At 42.6% G+C, this 13,644-nt stretch overlaps 1 protein-coding gene across 1 annotated transcript; it reads right to left on the reverse strand.

The window, feature by feature from the left end:
• Window positions 1-8,848: 8,848 nt before the first annotated feature.
• Window positions 8,849-10,249, reverse strand: LOC113893760 (olfactory receptor 10AD1-like). The gene has a single exon (XM_027543621.1). The coding sequence runs from the start codon at window positions 10,070-10,072 to the stop codon at window positions 9,308-9,310; it is 765 nt and encodes a 254-aa protein (XP_027399422.1). The 5' UTR covers window positions 10,073-10,249; the 3' UTR covers window positions 8,849-9,307.
• Between the last annotated feature and the right edge of the window lie 3,395 nt (window positions 10,250-13,644).

A 13,644-nucleotide genomic window follows, 5' to 3' on the forward strand; every position in this document is an offset into this window, starting at 1 on the left:
ACATGGATGGATTTTATGTGTGTACCATCATGCCGTTTGTTAGTAAAGACAGTTTTAATTCTTCCTTTTTACTCTTTAGGCCTTAATACTGATTAAAATACTAAGAATGGAAATAGTTGTTTTATTCCTTATATGAAGGAAAAAGTATTCAAGATTTCATCTTAAGTATGATATGAACTACAGGTTTTTTTGTTTGTTTCTGTGGATTCCCTTTGTTAGATTGAGGGTCTCTACCTTTTTCTAGCATTTCAAATTTATGTTCTCATGCCTACAAAATAAAAACTAGCTTTTGAGAACACATTTAAACCAAAATATATACATTTTAAGCATATTAGAAAATTGTCTACTGTTGCAGCAGTGAGGCGAGGGGAGTGGAGATAAAGGGTATAAAGACAGAATAAAACTTATTAAAGACATAAATCAAGAGGGCCTTTCCTTGCAGGCACCAATGATAGCTTGTCAGGAACAGAGAACTGTAATTAACTCAATCCTCCCAGGAACAAAATTTTTAAAACAAATGAAAACACAAACATAAATATATTAGCACCTAGAACATGAACAAAATAGCATTTGAAAGAGGAAAAGCTGGAATGATGAACAGCTTGCAAAAATACTGACAGTGATATGGGCTTTTCATTCTGAATAAGAAGTCTAAAAAACATGGAAGTCTGATTCTCAGACACACGGGTGTCATTTACAGTTGGAAGGGGGGAAGTAATGTTTTGGAGGTTCTGATTTAGATATCTGAAATACTTTATCTCATTTATCACTCAGTCTTTATAACCACATTGAGCTGAAGACTGTCTTAGTCAAGACTTTTTGTTGTGAGAAATAGAAACTCATCTGTAATAGTTTTGAGGGGGAAAATGGAGTTTATATAGGATGCATGGTTATCTCACAAACTCAAGAGCAAGAAGGTAGGCAGATCTCCAAAGCTAACCAAATCCTGGGCAGTCATTATCTTAGGTTCGTTGTCTGGAGACACGTTATTTTACCTCTACTTCCCTCTGTCTGATGACTTTCACCTATTCTCCCTGCCAATTTTTTTTGTTTCTTCAGGTACATGGCAGAAGACAACTACTCCATAGCTTGAGTGTCTGCTTGTTCCAGGCTAGCAATGGACTGTACTTACTACATACCAAAATCCCAGGAAAGAGGACGTAGTTGATCCAGCTTGATCATACTGATCGTGGTGATGATGGGGGAGGGGTGGTGTCCCATGATACTTAACTAAAGTGATTGCCAGCACCCACCACTGTGGGAGAAGAAGAGGGTTCTTGGGGAATGGTCTGTGTTTCTAAAATCTCTACCACAACTAACAGGACTGAGCAACATCTGCCAAATGAATGAATGACATGAGACTCAGTGCTCTTCAACTTCAAAGCCCATGATTTTTCTAATACATCATACAGCCTTCAAACGTTTGCATCTGAGATAACTGTTTCCACTACCTCAGTAAAAGAGCAAGGTCTTGTATAAGAGCATTTCCAGGAAACAGATGGCACATTCAAATCACAATAATTTGAAGAAGTTTAATAAAGATTTATTTGCAAAGGTGTGGGCATGGTATAGGGAAATCACAAGGGAGGTGGGCAGTTCTTGAAATCTAACATTAGAGGGGCTCAGCCTTAAGAGGTAATGGGAGATGGTGGTTCAAACCAATATTGTAAACCAATCATCAATCAATGAAAAAAACAAAACAAAACAGAGAACTAAGTAGAGGGGGCCACAAGGTGGGAGTGAGATTTTAGCAAGGGGACTCAAGTGAGCCCACAACCCTCATAGGGAAACCGAGGTCCGAAGGATTAAATGCCTCAACCTCACACTCCTACTTCCCTCTGATATTCTGCCTATGCTACTCACTGGCTGAACCCAGTAGAAAGTCAGAGGTAAGGGAATCTGTCGATGTGGTCCATACAGCTTAGCCTGTGAAGCTGAGAGCTAAGTGAAGAGAGTGAGGGATTATACTAAAGAGAGAAACAACTCTCTAGGTCTTTAGACTGGAAATTCAAAAATGAGATTTTTTTTAAGGGTGTTCCTAGAGGTTCTAGATATGTTTAGTTTTCATGTCTTGGGTAAGCCATATATATTAAATTGATTACTTCAGCTGAAGTCACTAATAATTGTGCCTCAGGGGCTTCCTTTAACGTCCAGGGCTCTGGACACTATCATCAGAACAGCTTTGCTTTAGTATGGTTATTGCATCAGGATTCTGCATAAGATTTCACTGAGGAAACAGAGTTATAGCACCACCTATAGTCAGACTCGATGGACCTGAGTCTGAGTGAACTCCGGGAGTTGGTGATGGACAGGGAGGCCTGGCGTGCTGCGATTCATGGGGTCGCGAAGAGTCGGACACGACTGAGCGACTGAACTGAACTGATAGTCAGGCAATGTGCTAAGGACTCAAAAATGAATCTCAGATTAGTGAGGAAGGCAGAAAAGCTAAGTTACAGTGTACAGTGTTAGGAAAACGCACAGGTTATGAAGGGAACTCGCTGTTCTGTGCTTCGTCGCTCAGTCTTGTCCGACTCTGCGACCCGATTGAACCCAGAAGAGGGAAAGGATCAAGGAAGGTTTCCTGGAGTCAGTAACTGGAAAGGGAGGTAAAGAAATTCAGAGAACACTGCTGTTGTCCAAAAGAGGGAAGAGGAATCCAACAATTATGCAACTCTCTGAAACGGGGGATATCGCTTGGAAAGAACGAGATTACAGATCCATGACAAGGATAGGAGCTAGGGTGATTCCACGTGATACGCAAAGATCTACTCTCACGCCTGCCTTCAGCCTTGCTCCGCCCCCATCCCATCCTCCGTCAAACTGGAGAGGCATTTCAACAATTGCCCGGGGCTGGGAGGGTATCCTAAGCCAGAGGCCCGCAGGCCCTAGCGGGAGCGGAGGCCTGCAGTCTCACAGAATAGCTGGTGTCTCCCAGAGTGATCAGATTCCAGCTCTCCCGCGGGGAATGGGCAGCCAAAGAGAAGGCGCTTATTGGTTGTTTTAGCGAAGCTCCTAGAGGCTGGGGAAGGCTGATTGGCGCAGGTTCTTAGCTCGGACCACGCCCACCTCTTCTGGCGGTGGCAATCTGATCAGGACCCCGAGGCCTTCTGGGTAGTTTAGTGGTGCGGCGGCTAACAGGGCTGGGAAGCACTGGGCCAGCTTTAGGTGAAAAGAGCCCAGGGCCGGGCTACATCTGAGGGCGGGCTGAGCCGGGACTCTGGGTAGAATTCCTGGGTTTCCTTCCCCACATTTTTCTGCCCCTGGGCCAGTCTCTGCTAACCCCGTACACCAATGCGTCGGTTCCTGTCCGGCGCTCGGGTCTCCTGGGAGCCCAAGACCTTAAATGGCTTTTGAGAAGACAGTTCTAGGTCACTCAGCCAAATCCCAGTGTTCCTGGCCATACTCGCCCGTCACCACCCACGTTTAACACACTATGTCTATGATCAGGCAGTTCCTCTAGTCTGGAATTACTAGTCCCTGTCAACGGCTGTCAACCCCGCCCCATTTTCTACCTTTCATTTACTGATTATTCTTTAAGGCTTAGTTCTAATATCACCTTCTCAGTATAAAGCCTGCCCCATTCTTCAGGAAAGTATTCAATTACCTCTTAAGGAGTTCAGGCTCTGGAACTGTTGCCCAAGGTAGAATTACATCTATGACATTTGAAATGTGATGAAATTTTGAACTGATTTGTTCAGTTCAACTGAGGCCTCTTGGAGCCTCAGTTTTGCAACTCAAAATGAAGGCAGTACTAGAGCCTAAAGGGTTTTGTGAAGACTGAAAGAAGCTATTAGAACCTAAATAATAAATGTGAGTGCTGTTATCTGTCTTCTCATATATAGTCTTCTACTTTGTATAGGCCTGTTATATAAGTTTGCCCTTTGTATTACCATTACTGGTTCTTCAGTTTAGTTCAGTCGTTCAGTCATGTCTCTTTGCAACCCCATGAACCGCAGCATGCCAGGCCTCCCTGTCCATCACCAGCTCCCGGAGTTCACCCAAACTCATATCCACTGAGTCGGTTCTTACCAGCCCTAATAGACTTAGAGCTTAAAAGCTGGAACTGTGTCTTGTTTATGTCAGCATGAAACAGTGCTGGGAAAATATTAAATTATCTCTCAGAAGACTTTTTTAAAAAGCACACTTTCCTCTCCTTTCCCTTTCTTCTTTTTTCTTCTTTTTTCTCTTTTCTCCCACCCCTACCTTTTAACAAAATTTTAAGGCTTTTTGAAACAGAAGTTTTCAAACTGGAGAAGGAACTGAGATGCTGAGGGAAGAATAATGGTGACCAGGAAGACCTTAACATTCCCCTTTCCCTGGACTACACTTAGGACAACTTTCTTCTTGACTGTTGTCCCTGATCTCTTTTCTTAGAGCATTCACTTTAGAAACTTGGAATTGCAAATTCTTTCTCTGCCCCTTTGAAATGTACAGAAACCTACCTAAAAACCACTTTCCAGTTTTTAGACCAAGGGAATGTCTTACTCAAGGACCCGGGAACCATCCCTTCGAAATATAATCCTCAAGGAAGATAGCACCCCTATTTCCTAGTCTCTGTGGGAGGGTAGGGATCTAACTTTAATGGGTGTCTTGCCCCAAATTATAAACTACAGCATGCAAGCTTACTTTTCCTCTGGATAAGAGCAATTACCACCCACAGGTCGCCTAAATATCTCCCTACTGCAGCTCTTAAAAACTCTCCAGCCCCTTGTTTCAGCAGAGTTGAATTTGATCTCCTTGTTGCAGTAGTCTTAAATAAAATCTTTCTTGCCTGCTTCACTTTGCCCTGGTATAGTTTTTCTTTGATGATGTAAATGTTTAAGTACTTTGCTTATTGTTTCTTCTTGATTACAGTAGTGTCTCATTTCCTCCTTGTTATCTGAGAAATGCTTCTTACATATTCTCATATCTACAGACTCACCAGTTTGGACTTAAAACAGTAGAGCTTTGTGGAGTGAAGCTATTACTTTAGGTCACTGTAGAGGGTAGTAGGTGATATGCAGGATGTGGAAAGGGTTATATATCTATCTGAGAGCATCCCAAGTGAGGTGCATTCATCTTAACGGAAGTAGCACCAGAAAACAAAGCACAGGCCTGTATCATTTTCTTTCCTACCTATTATGAAAGGAGCATGAGAAAGATGCAGTCTTCAAAGAACGAGAACAGCTGAGAATATAATGCCCTTTCAAGGTATGTTGGATTAAGTTCAGGAGAGAAGCTAGAAAGATTGAGATCACAAATAGAAAGTCTTCAGAAATGGTGGAAGTAGTGTTGGAGTGATGTTCCTTAAAATACAGGGAGTGAAATGTTTTCATTTAAGATGAGGAGGTAAGATGGAATAGGACTGAATTGGAATTAAATGATAGATGGCTACCAAAAAGGAAGTAGGGAGAGAAGAGTTAATTAGGGGCATGGGTAACAGTATGAAAAGGCAAAATGATAGGATACTGAAAGAGAAACTCCCCAGGTCAGTAGGTGCCCAATCTGCTACTGGAGATCAGTGGAGAAATAACTCCAGACAAAATGAAGGGATGGAGCCAAAACAAAAACAATACCCAGCTGTGGATGTGACTGGTGATAGAAGCAAGGTCTGATGCTGTAAAGAGCAGTATTGCACAGGAACCTGGAACGTCAGGTCCATGAATCAAGGCAAATTGGAAGTGGTCAAACAAGAGATGGCAAGAGTGAATGTCGACATTCTGGGAATCAGTGAACTGAAATGGACTGGAATGGGTGAATTGAACTCAGATGACCATTATATCTACTACTGCGGGCAGGAATCCCTCAGAAGAAATGGAGTAGGCATCATGGTCAACAAAAGAGTCTGAAATGCAGTACTTGGATGCAGTCTCAAAAATGACAGAATGATCTCTGTTCGTTTCCAAGGCAAACCATTCAATATCACAGTAATCCAAGTCTATGCCCCAACCAGTAACGCTGAAGCAGCTGAAGTTGAATGGTTCTATGAAGACCTACAAGACCTTTTAGAACTAACACCCAAAAAGGATGTCCTTTTCATTATAGGGGACTGGAATGCCAAAGTAGGAAGTCAAGAAACACCTGGCTTAACAGGCAAATTTGGCCTTGGAATATGGAATGAAGCAGGGCAAAGACTAATAGAGTTTTGCCAAGAAAATGCACTGGTCATAACAAACACCCTCTTCCAACAACACAAGAGAAGACTCTAAACATGGACATCACCTGATGGTCAACACCAAAATCAGATTGATTATATTCTTTGCAGCCAAAGATGGAGAAACTCTATACAGTCAGCAAAAACAAGACCAGGAGCTGACTGTGGCTCAGACCATGAACTCCTTATTGCCAAATTCAGACTTAAATTGAAGAAAGTAGGGAAAACCACTAGACCATTCAGGTATGACCTAAATCAAATCCCTTATGATTATACAGTAGAAGTGAGAAATAGATTTAAGGGCCTAGACCTGATAGATAGAGTGCCTGATGAGCTACGGAATGAGGTTCTTGACATTGTACAGGAGACAGGGATCAAGACCATCCCCCTGGAAAAGAAATGCAAAAAAGCAAAATGGCTGTCTGGGGAGGCCTTACAAATAGCTATGAAAAGAAGAGAAGCGAAAAGCAAAGGAGAAAAGGAAAGATATAAACATCTGAATGCAGAGTTCCAAAAAATAGCAAGAAGAGATAAGAAAGCCTTCTTCAGCGATCAGTGCAAAGAAATAGAGGAAAACAACAGAATGGGAAAGACTAGAGATCTTTTCAAGAAAATCAGAGATACCAAAGGAACATTTCATCCAAAGATGGGCTCGATAAAGGACAGAAATGGTATGGACCTAACAGAAGCAGAAGATACTAAGAAGAGATGGCAAGAAAACACAGAAGAACTGTACAAAAAAGATCTTCATGACCCAGATAATCACGATGGTGTGATCACTGACCTAGAGCCAGACATCCTGGAATGTGAAGTCAAGTGGGCCTAATCACTATGAACAAAGCTAGTGGAGGTGATGGAATTCCAGTTGAGCTATTCCAAATCCTGAAAGATGATGCTGTGAAAGTGCTACACTCAATATGCCAGTAAATTTGGAAAACTCCGCAATGGCCACAGGACTGGAAAAGGTCAGTTTTCATTCCAATCCCAAAGAAAGGCAATGCCAAAGAATGCTCAAACTACCGCACAATTGCACTCATCTCACACGCTAGTAAAGTAATGCTTAAAATTCTCCAAGCCAGGCTTCAGCAATATGTGAACCGTGAACTTCCTGATGTTCAAGCTGGTTTTAGAAAAGGCAGAGGAACCAGAAATCAAATTGCCAACATCCACTGGATCGTGGAAAAATCAAGAGAGTTCCAGAAAAACATCTATTTCTGCTTTATTGACTATGCCAAAGCCTTTGACTGTATGAATCACAATAAACTGTGGAAAATTCTCAAAGAGATGGGAATACCAGACCACCTGATCTGCCCCTTGAGAAATATGTATGCAGGTCAGGAAGCAACAGTTAGAACTGGACATGGAACAACAGACTGGTTCCAAATAGGAAAAGGAGTTCGTCAAGGCTGTATATTGTCACCCTGTTTATTTAACCTATATGCAGAGTACATCATGAGAAATGCTGGACTGAAAGAAACACAAGCTGGAATCAAGATTGCCGGGAGAAATATCAATGACCTCAGATATGCAGATGACACCACCCTTATGGCAGAAAGTGAAGAGGAACTCAAATGCCTCTTGATGCAAGTGAAAGTGGAGAGTGAAAAAGTTGGCTTAAAGCTCAACATTCAGAAAACGAAGATCATGGCATCCGGTCCCATCACTTCATGGGAAATAGATGGGGAAACAGTGGAAACAGTGTCAGACTTTATTTTTCTGGGCTCCAAAATCACTGCAGATGGTGACTGCAGCCATGAAATTAAAAGACGCTTACTCCTTGGAAGGAAAGTTAGGGCCAACCTAGATAGCATATTGAAAAGCAGAGACATTACTTTGCCAACAAAGGTTCATCTAGTCAAGGCTATGGTTTTTCCTGTGGTCATGTATGGATGTGAGAGTTGGACTGTGAAGAAGGCTGAGCGCCGAAGAATTGCTGCTTTTGAACTGTGGTGTTGGAGAAGACTCTGGAGAGTCCCTTGGACTGCAAGGAGAACCAACCAGTGTGTCTAAAGGAGATCAGCCCTGGGATTTCTTTGGAAGGAATGATGCTAAAGCTGAAACTCCAGTACTTTGGCCACCTCATGCAAAGAGTTGACTCATTGTTAAAGACTCTGATGCTGGGAGGGATTGGCAGCAAGAGGAGAAGGGGACAACAGAGGATGAGATGGCTGGATGGCATCACTGACTCGATGGACATGAGTCTGAGTGAACTCCGGGAATTGGTGATGGACAGGGAGGCCTGGCATGCTGTGATTCATGGGGTCACAGAGTCGGACACGACTGAGTGACTGATCTGATCTGATGGGTAACAGGAAAGAAACTGGTAGTCTGAGAAGCTTGATAGAGGTACGTATTACTTGGATATAATGGAAAATATCAAATAGTCATGCATTTAAGGAAACTGGAGGACTTAGAAGGCATGTGACACCTAACATCTCCTACTTGCCCTTTCCCAACACGGAGAAACACAAACATACACCAAATGCAGTGTTGCTAATTTAATGCCACCACAAATTCCCCCTCATGGGCTAGTGGAGGCAAACAAGATGAATTTTAGGCTGCTGATCCCTAATTTTTCTTTTTCTTCTTTTCTCTAGCTGACTTTTCTTAATGTCTAACACTGCTCCCTGATTCCTTTTTTCTTACTTCTTCCTCTACTGTTTCTCATATAGGAGCAGAGTGGATGAGGGCAGATTCAGGAAGAGAGAGTGGAGTGTGAGAAAAAAAAAACAGATTAAGTTGAAAGAAAAAGTTTACTCCTAAATATCTAGGCAGAACTGAGGCTGGGAAGAGCATATAAAAGTGCTATGCAAAGAAAATGAAATAGAATTAAGTGTACTTATGTGTTTATAGATCCTGTTGTGAGAACTTAGAAGAAAATTACTCAGCAGGAAGATTTCCAAGTCTCATGAAGAAGGTCCAAGAGAACACAGTGCTTAAAGGTACATCAGATAGATGAGCATTAGACATCAATAGGAACTTCCAGGCCTGATGCTGGTGCCAAGGAACCTATGAATGCTCTTTCCTGGAGCCTCTCAGCACAGGAAAGTTATCCAACTCTCAGGACTGGAGGAGGAAGCTGCCCCTCCAGGCATCTTCCCACTAGACAGACTCTGCCTGGGAAAGGCTGCTTCTCCCAAGGGCCCTCGCCATGGCCCCCTTCATTTCTTTGTTTCAGAAACTGTAGATGACAGGGTTGCACATGGGGGTGATGATGGTGTAGAGGAGGGAGAAAGGCTTGTCTTTGTCAGGACCGTGTGTGCTGCGGGGGTTCATGTAAGAGAACATGGCCGAGGTGTAGAAAAAGATGACCACGGTCAGATGGGAGGCACAAGTAGAGAAGGTCTTGCCTCGACCAGAGGAGGAGTTCCTGCCCAGGATGGAGGCCAGGATGCGGGCATAGGAGATGACGATGAGCACCATGGGGCTGAGCAGCACCACAATGGCATCGGCAAAGATGACTCTCAGACTAAACTGGGGGTCTCCACAGGAGAGAGCAATCACTATGGGGGCCTCACAGAAGAAGTTTTCTATGTGGTTGTCTCTGCAGAAGGGATTCCAGAATGACATATACTCAAGCAAGATGCCATTGATTAGCCCAAAGGACCAGGCAATACTCACCAGGCTCACGCAGACCTGCTGGCTCATGATCTGGGCATAGCTAAGTGGGTAGCAGATGGCAACATAACGGTCATAGGCCATGAAAGCCAAGAGGATGCACTCAGCCACACCCACACAGAAGACCAAGTACATCTGGGTCATGCAAGAGACAAAGGAGACAACATGGTTCTTCACTGTCAGGTGGACCAGCATCTGTGGGATGGTGGTGGTGATGAAGCAGACATCCAGGAAGGACAGGTGGCCAAGGAAGAAGTACATGGGGCTGTTGAGCCTGGGGTCTGTCCAGGTGATGAAGATGATGAGGCCATTCATGGCCATGGCAAGGCTGTAGAGGGCTAGGAAGAGGGCAAAGAGCAATGCCCGAGTGGAAGGGGTGCTCTGCTCAAAGCCCACGAGGATAAACTCAGTCACGGTGCTGCCATTCCTTAGGTCCGCTGGTGTGGATCTGCTTGAGGACAAAGGACAGGAAAAGCACAAGAGAGACAGCTGTAGAGTAATGCAAGGTACTCACTTGATCCCAGAAACACAGCTATAATAGCACAAGATGGGTGAGTGGTGATAAATGTTTTGTAACTTAAGTAAACATAATGTAATTGGCATTGTATGGGGGCAGTGAGAGTACCATGGTCACCATAGGCTGCATCCATGGAATCATAACATTAAAAATAAGGAAGTGGTGGCTATATTTTATTCTAGTTTAATCAGGCTGAAGTCAAGTAAAGTATCTGCTCCAGAATCCTCAGTGTTGAAAGATTAGCCTTTAGTCAAAATGCATTCAAAGGTGAAAAAACAAGATAGATTTCCAGAACCCATGCCAAAGAGAGGAGTGGAGTATTTCAGAGGAAGGGATGTTAGTTCATAAAAGATTATATCAAGGATGCACTTGACAGACACTTGAAGATGTATTTTTCTAAAAAAGAAAAAAAGCTCAAGTATGGTGGTGGGGGTTCAGTCACTAAGTTGTGTCCGACTCTTGCAATCCCGTGGACTATATAGCCTGTCAGGCTCCTCTGTCCATGGGATTCTCCAGGCAAGAATACTGGAGTGGGTTGCCATTTCCTTCTCCAGGGGATCTTCCTGACCCAGGAATCGAAGCCAGGTCTCCTGCATTGCAGGCAGATAATTTACCAACTGAGCTACCTATTTAAAACAATGAATGGGTTGAATTTTTAGAGAGAATTGTTGTTGTTCAGTCACTAAGTGGTGTCTGACTCTTTGCAACCCCATGGACTGCAGCACACCAGGCTTCCCTGTCCTTCACTATCTCCCAGAGTTTGCTCAAACTCATGTCCACTGAGCTGGTGATATCATCCAACCATCTCATCCTCTGTTGCCCCCTTCACCTCCTGTCCTCAATCTTTCCCATCATCAGGGTCTTGGGTCTCCTGCATTGCAGGCAGATTCTTTACCATCTGAGCCACCAGGGAAGCCCCTTTAGAGAAAATAAAAACATGCTAACCCTCAGGATTATCTCTCAGGTGAAAATGATTAGCATAACTTGAAACATCATGCTCAGCCCGTCCCAGTCATCCTACTTCTATCCAGTCTCAAGCTCCCGGTGTTTGCTGCTGCTGCTGCATTAATGACCCACGTCGTGCGTGCTGGAGATGGGCCTGGTTGTGAGCTCTTGCACGCTACCTATCAGTTTTCCTTCTTAGGTAGGAATTTAGAGCTATACATAATTGGGTGGAAGGGATCCAATCATCCTGTGAGAACAGGGGAGTTCTGAGTAGGGCACAGATTCAATATTTCTGAATAGACCTTCAGACAACTTCAATCTGTCCCTTTACTAATAGCAGTAAATCTTTTTCTTTTTCTATCATCAGAGAACAAGCATTCAAAATTTGCATGCTCTATTCTCACTGTAATGTTTAGGAAGTCATTATGTTCATATTAAATCTCTCCTACTTTTTAATCGTGTTTTGGAGTTAGGATATATCAGATAGGTCCCTTCTACTTTCAGATGCTTATAGACACTGTATTCCTTCTTAACATTTAGTTCTTCATTTTCTCTTCTTCCACTTCCTTTTCTACATACTCTCAATTTCCCTCCTCTGCTTTCCTTTCACCCAGTTTTTCCACTTATTTCTACTTTTCTTTTCCTTCTTCCTTTCTCATCTCTGGTGGTGGGTATCTGTCATTAAGCTGCCTCTGGTTGAATTCCTCTCTGCTCTCCATGTCTTTAAATCTCTCATGTTGCCTATCTTAATTTTAGAAGATATATATGCTCTTACTTGGAGAAGGCAATGGCACCCCACTCCAGTACTCTTGCCTGGAAAATCCCATGGACCGAGGAGCCTAGTAGGTTCCAGTCCACGGGATTGCTACGAGTCGGACACGACTGAGTGACTTCACTTTCACTTTTCACTTTCATGCATTGGAGAAGGAATTGGCAACCCACTCCAGTGTTCTTGCCTGGAGAATCCCAGGGACAGAGGAGCCTAGTGGGCTGCCGTCTATGGGGTCACACAGAGTCGGACACAACTGAAGCGACTTAGCAGCAGCATGCTGTTACTGCCAATTTTTAGCTTTGCATTCCCTGTAGGTGTTTCCTAATAGGTATAGGCAGTGTTTGGGGAGTAGGCCATTCCCATTATATCTGTTTTGGAATGATCCCCTAGAACTTGAACCTAGAAATTTTCATATTGAGGGCCAAGAAATGTCACAGAGGGGCAGAGTGAACTATTTAATCCAAGGGTGGCTTTGAATCCCGGGCACCCGTGGACTTGTTGACGCTGAGGTCAGAGTCTGGGCAAGAGAAGTAAGTGAGCTATATTTCAGATAAGTTGACTTGACTAAGAAGAAACTGAAGTTCGATTTATGGAATTATTCTGATCTACAGGAGCACAAATGTTTATTTGTGGCTTGTTTGTTAGAGAGAATATTCTGTGATACATAGTGCCTTGTTAACTGCCATCAGGGGTTAACCAGTTAAACATTTGTGTAAGTAAATGGGACAATATCTTGAAAATCACATCCTACCTCATTCTGTTGCTTGACTGATAATCATGTTTGTTTCTGAATCACTGTGGCAAATAACAGAGAAACTCATGGTGTTTGAAGAACTTGTCCAGGGAGGATGGTCTGACCTGGTGAGCCACTCTGGAAGAGAAGTTTTGTGTGATGACCCTGTTAGTTCTCTGTCATCTATACCATGGCTGATGAATGTTTACTTAAATATTAAATAATAATATTAAGTCATGTGTACTGTGCTTTATAGGATAGGTATTCAGTCTTACATGTCACATATTCCATTTGTTAATAACCTTATTTTGCCTCCACCTTTGTTATAGAGGATATTTCTACCTTCTTCAGGATTTTAAATTTTGTCTTGGTGCTAACTAATTGAATTTTAGCACCATGACTTGAAAATCATAATGCTGTCTTATCTGTTAGCTGAAGAAATATCAGCAAGAAAATAAGAAAGCGTTCATTCTCCTAGAGCTTCAGATAAGCTAACATTATTCTGTAATATAAAACATGTCCTTGCAAATATTATTTCTGACAAAGATTCTTCTAAGACTGGGCATTAGAGATTGTTGCTATGTGCTATAAAGCTAATTTCAAACCCCTAAAATATAATTTTTATTGGTGGTCTTAATTATGGCCATGGTGTTATTGAAGTTGATATCTCTCTGTTTTCTGAAAGGTCTATATACTTATGACATTTGTTAGTCATGGGATTTTCTTCTGCCAAGTGCTTAGAGATAAAATAAATAACTACCCATGACTCCTTGGGTTTCTTATTTAAAGAACTGAGAGTCTGTAATTTCATTTAAACTAACAATATTTTATAAAGTTGTTCACATATATCATAACATTTGACTCTCCGATTTATTATTATATTTTAAGAATACAATTTAATCTCATTGAAGAACCTCTGTCATTTT

The sequence above is a fragment of the Bos indicus x Bos taurus genome, chromosome 5 (assembly GCF_003369695.1).
Source record: "Bos indicus x Bos taurus breed Angus x Brahman F1 hybrid chromosome 5, Bos_hybrid_MaternalHap_v2.0, whole genome shotgun sequence".
Taxonomy (NCBI): Eukaryota; Metazoa; Chordata; class Mammalia; order Artiodactyla; family Bovidae; genus Bos; species Bos indicus x Bos taurus.

Bases quoted from the DNA above. Each gene is read 5' to 3' on its own strand.
- LOC113893760 (XM_027543621.1), bottom strand. From the start codon at position 10,072: ATGGCCATGAATGGCCTCATCATCTTCATCACCTGGACAGACCCCAGG.